This window comes from Pagrus major, chromosome 6, assembly GCF_040436345.1.
Source record: "Pagrus major chromosome 6, Pma_NU_1.0".
Classification (NCBI taxonomy): domain Eukaryota; kingdom Metazoa; phylum Chordata; class Actinopteri; order Spariformes; family Sparidae; genus Pagrus; species Pagrus major.
Genome location: NC_133220.1, coordinates 20,991,521 through 20,999,732, shown reverse-complemented (window position 1 = coordinate 20,999,732; position 8,212 = coordinate 20,991,521). Strand labels below are relative to the sequence as shown.

General features: G+C 40.4%; 2 protein-coding genes across 2 annotated transcripts; one reads left to right on the top strand and one right to left on the bottom strand.

Annotated features, from left to right (window-relative positions):
* LOC140998634 (vasopressin V2 receptor-like) lies at positions 1–1,195 on the bottom strand. Its single transcript, XM_073468975.1, has 2 exons — positions 361–1,195; positions 1–209 (listed from the first exon to the last, which is right to left on the bottom strand). Exons 1-2 carry the CDS (start codon positions 1,193–1,195, stop codon positions 1–3), a joined length of 1,044 nt encoding a protein of 347 aa, XP_073325076.1.
* A 1,452-nt stretch (positions 1,196–2,647) lies between these two features.
* On the top strand, positions 2,648–5,683 carry vhl (von Hippel-Lindau tumor suppressor). The gene is made up of 3 exons (XM_073468977.1): positions 2,648–3,086; positions 3,535–3,657; positions 4,463–5,683. Exons 1-3 carry the CDS (start codon positions 2,900–2,902, stop codon positions 4,654–4,656), a joined length of 504 nt encoding a protein of 167 aa, XP_073325078.1. The 5' UTR covers positions 2,648–2,899; the 3' UTR covers positions 4,657–5,683.
* Positions 5,684–8,212: the final 2,529 nt, after the last annotated feature.

Here is an 8,212-nt window from a genome sequence, read left to right as displayed (position 1 = left end):
TCATTTGGACTCAGAGACATTTCTGAAGCTCATGTACAAGGCGCTGACCAGCGTCGCCTCGTCTTGCATTGAATCCTTCCCGTCGGACCGCCGCTGGCACAGGAACGTCACCAGCCTCTTGGGAAACTGCCCGCTGAACAGAAGGTAAATGCAGGGATTCGCGCAGCTGTTCAGACTTGCCAGCAACATCAGGATGGTGAAAGTGGCAGCTGAAATGACAGGAGAAGTGCAAAGCGTCATGTGATTGCAAAGAAGTTTCCTTTACCACCTTTTAATATGTTGTGCGTAAAAGCACAGTGCTCGGACAGCGCGTAAAGACGCATAAAACTGACCACCAGCCACAAACACTGAATGACTTACTTTCTTTTGGCGCATGTGTGTCCCATGCGGACCACAGCTGGACTGTGAAGAAGGGAGCCCAGCAGATGATATAAGCCAGAACTATAACCACCGTCATCTTCAGCGTCTTCACCCTGGCCTTGGACATGCCGGCCACACCGGTGGCTCTGGATGGAAGAGGGAGACTCACGCTGCCCTGCTGTTGAATCTTTTGGTACAGGTTGATCTGGATGGCTCGACAGATGCGCACTTGACAAACAACAACTGTAATAACAGGTAGAACAAAAATGACCAGCGTGGTCCAGGTTATGTATGTCTGCAGCCCCCACGGCTGGATAAAGTTAGCCCAGCAGTCAAACACACCGGGCTCCACCTCGACCTGTGAGAAGATAAAAACCTGCGGCAGGCTGCCCAGCAGAGAAATCCCCCACGCCACGCACACAGGGATGTTCAGTCTTGTGCGCGCCCGCTGGAACTTGACCATCGGGTTGCAGACAGCTTGGTATCGGTCAACTGTCATCACCACGATCATGTAGGTCGATGAAAACATGCCGAGGACTTGCAGGTACTTCACCAGACGGCACACCAGGTCCGGTCCGACGAATCTGTCTGTGATGTCCCACATGAGCTGCGGACATACTTGGAAAAAAGCCACCACCAGATCCGCCAGGCACAGGTGGAAGACGAAGACGCGCATCCTGGACATCTGTTTGCGCTGTCTCCAGAGGACGAGCAGCAGGGCGGTGTTGAGGATGGCGGCGCTGACGAAGATGACACTGAGCAGCGCGATCTCCACCTCGGCCAGAATCTCATCTCTCGGCACGTCCTCCGTATCCACAAGGTCACTGTCGTTCATTGTGAGGGAGTTCAGACTTTACAAGCGGCCGAAAAACAGGCTGTTGGGGAATACAAGTACAGATAGTCAGGTTATAGGCTACTGAAACTTGACATTTTTCCAAACAACAACAACTTTAAAACTAAACAAAGGTTTCATTTGCCAAAAGGACCCTTTAAAAAACAGCTAATAAAACAGTGATGCCAGTCAGGAATTTCGTGACAGATATCTTTTCCTACCTCAAAGTGAGCTGAAGCTCCACTTTTTGTGGGAATAATCTCCAGAGAGGAGGGTGCCCTTACTGGAGAAAGTCTCTCCAGCTATGCCCCTTTGTTTTATATATGGGGAAGAAACTGGGTGGAGCCTGGATTCATTCAGTGATTTACGAGCGAATACATATTATTATTATTATTATTATTATTATTATTATTATTATTATTATTATTATTATTACTATTCTACAGGTGAAAATAATAAAGACCAGACTACAGGTGATATGATTGAAAGCTCCAGAACAGCTAATAAATAGACGACGAGAGGATTGTTTTTAAGTTAATGCACGTTCAGTTTGACATTCATCATAAACTTAATTAGTGTTGCTTAATATGACAATAGAGTATTTTATGCGTAATTGCTTTTAATATGTTGATTGGCAGAGGTGAAAAAGAATCAGATTCAGATTTATTTGAATTATAGCAACATTATGTCACTTTTTAACTTTAAAATATCAGCTTCAGAATCATGTTGATGGTTCAGTGTCTTGTAATGAATGGTGTCTCTGTCTCAGCTATCATTTGTATCTGCACTATGTAACTTCAGTGAGAGGGCAGGATCACATTACATACATGTTTACCTCAAGGTACACGTTTTCAACACATAACATGGTTATGATGTAATGAGTTTTGTTAGTAGTAAGCACCTGACAAATTGTTACAGACCTGGGATTTGTATTTACGACAGTGGTGTTACACTCTGAAACTGTGGGGGGCTCCAATTTCTAGTAATGTGGCTTTAAATAAAGTTTAAACCTGAAAACTGTCACTGTCATCCAGCCAGTCAAAATGAATTAAATACTTGCAAGGGATTCTCAACTTTTGGATCAACTTTATTCAAACAGCCAAACGCAGGTAAACACAAGGTAAACATTATCTTATGTATATCACCTGAATACAATCACAAACAGGCCAGGGGGATCAAAGGATAAAAAGGATTTAAATAATTATCTTGTACAGCTTACAAAGGTTATATGTTTTAACAGCTTTTTTGTTATTCGGATATAGAAAACATGTAATGTTTCATATTAAGTAGCCAGCTCCAACAACAAGAACAGATTGCTGTCAGTGCATCCAGACTGCAACACGTCCAGAACGTACTTCTGTGGGATCGTGATGTCATCGTGCCTCTCGACCAATCACAGTACAGAATAGTTTGACGTCCCAGGACCGGAAGAGGGAGTGTAAACACAAAACAGATCGAGAAGAAGTAACAACAGACGGTCTACCTGCTGTAGTGTTACTGAAAGAGTTGTTTGTGAAAAAACTTGGCAATCTAATCGCAATCTAATATACTTAGATCTATTAAGTGATACACATATTGATTCGACGATCTCCGTGTGTTTGCCGCTGTCCACATACATGGATAGCTCACCAGCTAGCTGCTAGCTTGCATTAGCTAAACGGCTAAAACCACTGCGCTGGCAATTTCGTGTTCGCTAATTAACAACCAATGCCTCAAGAGGGAGAGCAGTCTCTTCCCCTGGTCCGCTCCCTGAACAGTCGGATACCCGTGAAGGTGGTGTTTTGTAACCGCACTCCTCGCGTCCTGCGACCACTATGGATAGACTTCCGAGGGGAGCCTCAGGCATTTGACGACTTGCAGCCAGGGACGGGACGTCTAATTTACACCTTCATCGGTGAGAGGACTTTTCTGATATCATAAACAACTTCTGCGCAGATTTGGGTTACGTGTCCCTTAAAAAGAAGTCATCTAGGATCAGTTTATGTCCCCATTTATGTTGGTGTTTGCTAAAAACAGCACCCCAGATTTTTATAGTCCTCGTTGTTTTATCTCCATAATATTTTACAGCTCTTTTATAAGACATTGAAAGGTTTCTCACTCAGAGGAGACAACAGAGGAGCTGCTGCTCAGACTTCATCCGAGGATGCCGTGACAGCAGTGTCGTAGCACATCAGACAAAAACATTGTGAACTTCAAAGTTGGTCACCAATTCATGTTATTGGACCAACCACCGAAAAGTGTGACCTGACGACATTTAGTCAAGTCTTGATGCTTTGATTCGCTATTTGTTATCACTGTGTAATACTCACATTCTCATAATGTTTTCTGTATGGTTTCCCAAGGTCACCCATGGATGTTCAGAGAAGCAGAGACCGATGAGCCGCTGAGGGTGAACGGCAAAGAACTGTTTCTTCCTAAACCAGCAGAGGGTGAAAATGCCACATCTGCCACTATCACTTTACCAGGTAAGGTTAGCCAAATGCCTTTAAATACCAGCCACATCCATCATCTGTAATTCAGTACTACTCAGAGATACTCTAACAAGGGTACATTTATGATGCACTGTGTGATGAGACCATATCAATGTAGACTGCAGTTAACAGTTAATTCATATATCGTACTGCAAAAGGTTTTCTCTGAAAGTGCCTCTGGGGCGATTTTCAAAAATTGTCAAAAATTGATTGACAGACAGCCAACAGACAGAGCAATGTATATGGTAAACCAGAGTGTGCCATTCATTTGATGCGTTTTGTGGTGATTGAAAACAAACACAAATCCTGATTTAAGTTGCAAGACATCTGTCTGCATGAGCACACTTGATTTCCTCTAGTGTGCATTGCAACTGATGTTTCCCTCCTGTATGAATTTATTTGTTTTTTTTAAATTAAGTAAAAGGCTGTCAGGCCTGCACGATATGGAAAAAAAAATCTTATTGCAATTATTTTGACAGATACAGATATTGCTATGTTTAATTCACAATTAGTGGGAATGATCATTTTTGCATTACTGTTTTCATTGGGGAAAAAAAAACATGATGTGATCTGTTAGGGTCTGTACCAAACAAACATGAGAACAACATTTGTGGGCCAGGACATCTCTGCAGCACTACACATTTTACCTTGAAAGAAAATTGCAGCCTCTTGGGTATTGCACTTAGCCATATTACAATTTTGCTAATATTTCTATTAATTGTGCAGCCCTAAATGCTATATTAGGAAAGCAGTCTCTGCTTAACATTTTCTCAACACTTGTTCTCCTTGTTCTCTACAGTTTACAGCCTCAAGGATCGTGCTCTTCAGGTTATCCGCCGTCTGGTACAACCTGAGGACTACAGGAGGTTGGAAATAGCACGGTGTCTCCATGAAGAGCTGGAAGATCATCCCAGTGCGTTGAAGGATCTCCGTCGCATGAACCAGCGAGTAGAGCAGCATCTGCTGGAGAGGATCCAAGGCCAGGAGGAATGAGGCATGAAACTGGATGGATACCAGCCACTTATGGACAACAATATTGTATTTCACACTATTAGAAGGCAAATAATCTTTAAAATATAAGATAAAATGTGGAGTTACTTCTTGGGTGAGAGAGCAGCTGTTACAAAGACTTCCCCAGAGAGCTTACATTTCCAGCAAGGAGTTTCATCTGCTGCCTTTTATACTTGGTCATTGGCAAATGTCTTCCTCAGCAGAAGTAAAGAGGTGATTTCTATAATGAGATGACATCATCTTCAATTAAATAATATTGTTTGTCCTCTAAAATGTTATTGAAGCATTTCAATGTTTATTCCTGGAAGACCACTAGAGATATGGGGAATACAAGCTTTTGATACCTGTCTGATTATGTGACTCTACTGTATTCTGCCGCATTGACAGGTTCTGTTATTAGTTAAGTCCTTCCAAAAATCCTATTCGATCATTTGCATGAGAAGGAACTTACAAGAATGTTTCCGACGTGGATATAATTGATCTTTTGCCCCAAATATCACAATTTATGAAAGACACAAAATAAAAAGTATATAGTCACATTAGGAAGGATTTTAAGATACCTTTATGTTAGTGATATTCTTATTGGAAATGCCTGAGATGATCGAGTTTACTCCCCTCAAAAAACATCTTACTTTGTTATCAGAGCTATTAAGCTCAGCAGTTTAACCAAGATTCGCTTTCAGCACTTTAAATCCAGAAATGGATGTTTATGGATGCATTTTTCAAGCTGGCCTGTTCTGGAAAATTGAGACTTTTTTCAGAATAAACCTACCACCGTAAACCGGTAGAATGGCTTCTAAAATATTGTCTTGCAGATAATTTTCCTATAGATTAGGATGTATAACACTGTGACTGAGGAGTGTATGCTTTTGTTTTTCCTATTTTATAATTCTCTGCCTCTTTTGTTATTCTGTCATCCTGCTAAATTCATACTCCTGCTACTGTATTTCAAAGTCTTTAATTGTCTATTTGTGTAATAAATGAATAAAAGATATATTTCTTACTGAAAGGCGCTGTGGATAGCATTATTTTAGTTATTTGTTCAGTCTTTATATACATACTAGTCAATTATAAACATGAGGTCACAAAATAAAAATCATGAAATGAGACCTGATTTCTCACATTCAGAGGTGATTACACACTACAATTATATTAATGGAAGACTACAACATCATAAGGAAAATATCGACGCCCAACAGCATCTGTTATGACCACATACGCAGATACTATTACAATTGTACAGTTGTATGCATGCATTGTATTTAATGAATGGAACCGCTGATTTATGATTTAGGAATGAACATTTAGTGCTGTCAAGCACAATAAGTTGCATTTAACTTCCAACACTCAGATAATTATTAGATATACACTATAGTTTGACATGCAAGGATCTTCTCATTTTTTTTAACCTCCTTTTTGAATTTTTTTTTAAAAATCTTTATCATATGGACTAAAATGTCTGATATAAAGCAAATTGATTACATTTGACAACATATAACTGAGCAGCATTCAACATTTTTAAACCGATGTCATTACTTGTAATTATGTCAATGCGGATAAACTGTTTCATCTGGAATACATCAAGCTCAGCACACGCTGAATAACTTGACATAATTAACACCTGTACAAACCCAGACTGTATAAGCTTACAGACAAACACAAAGTCACATGTCAAATTGTGAAATTATAACCAGCCCCAGTTTAGCACAGCAGGGCTACTGTTGCCAAATGGTTGCTAAGCGACAAAGTAACACAACCCATCTCTGTGTGCGAGAGTGGCGGCGAGCCTGGTGCACTAAATTTCTGGAACATGCAGGCAGGGGAGAAGAAAAAAACATGGGATGCGAGTCGTTTCAGGCCAGAGCAGTAAGTACTGTCAGGAGCTTTCTGTGTGTCTCACGCATGCACAGTATTTGTTTTGCAGCTGGGATCCAGTGCGTGCTTGATGTGGAAGAGATGTTACTAGCTAATATTCATGATCCTTCAATTTTCTTCACCAGCATGACATTTTGGTCCAGGAGTGACCCAGTCACGTTTCCACATCTCCAGACAGACCACTGGAGCAAAATGAAAACAATGGTGAAATGAAATCAAACAAAACCTTCTCCTGCTGACAAAAATGATATACAAACTAATGTGGCTTTATTGATTAATAACAAAACATAAACTACTATTACTTTGCATTCTTGTGATACTAAACACAGTTAATCCCACCTAGGTTCCAGTTTATCTTGCATCACTTCCAGCTGCCTTGTTGAAGGACAGAGGTTTGTGGAAATAACCCTGTTTAACAGATAATAGGGTAAAATTGGGTTTTGTGCATTCGTTATAACGGAAATGTGTCTCTAATTTGCCTTTATTACATGCTCCAGTATATGCATCACATGAAGGAAGGTTACCTCCTCTGACTCGGGATCAAACTGCAGTTAATGATCCCTTCATGGTGCACAGTAGGTCCAACAACAACAACAGGAGTTTTTTAACATATCTTCATTTATTTCTTTCCTATATGTTTTACTAACATGCTTTTCTTTAGGCGTACATCAACACACACCAAAAAGCTCACCTCAAAACATGCTCCAGTACAGGAATGTGTTCAATGACCGTGCCAGGAGAGGTTTCTGCTACTGGCTCCTTGAAAAGAAAGGCCCCACATGTAAGTAGTGATTAATGCTCTGACTGCAGCAAAATGTCACCTACACAATAAGTATCAGCTTGGTGTAACATTCACACTCACATGTGGCTGAAAGGAGAGAGATCCATATTCTGAATGTCTTTCATTACTGCTCAGCCTTTAAAGTTTTCAATACAACCCCACCGATACTCCATCCTGATACTGATACTGACATAACTGAGTAAAACATTCTCATATTAATATATATCGGCCCATATACACACGTTTTTTCCACTCATCCCTCAAATGTGATTATAAAAACACTTGTGGGGGCTGGATAGTTTACACTTTAACAATAAACTTTGCCTTTTTTAAAATGACAACTTCACTGGCAAAGCAATCATTATTAATCACCTCAAGCATCCTTTTCTGCATTATTACATATATGTATATATGTATATATATATATAGATACACACACATATATATGTGTGTGTGTGTGTATATGCTGATACATATGCTGATATATAAGATCTGTAATAAGCTAATATTGCCTGCCACCTGAGACATTGGTCAGGCTCTAGTTTTCAAGCTTACATTCAAAGCTCAAGTCCCTCCCTGCTCTGTCCTACTGACCGACTTTGGTACATTGTTGTGGGCAGCAGCTCAGACCTCCTGGCCTGTATGCGTATGGTTTTATGTTGGTATGATAACGTGGATTGAGTGATTGGGGTCAGGATCAAAATCTGCTCAACCTGTTTATCTGAACAGATGATCAACATCTTCTGTAGTTCATAAAATGAGTGCAAACACAACTTAATGTCTATCACAAGAAGCATTTTTAAGGACAACAACTGTATGTGTCTATTAGACTAATCAATGTCACTTCACATTATGATTGGTTTCCACAATGGTCAGAAGACT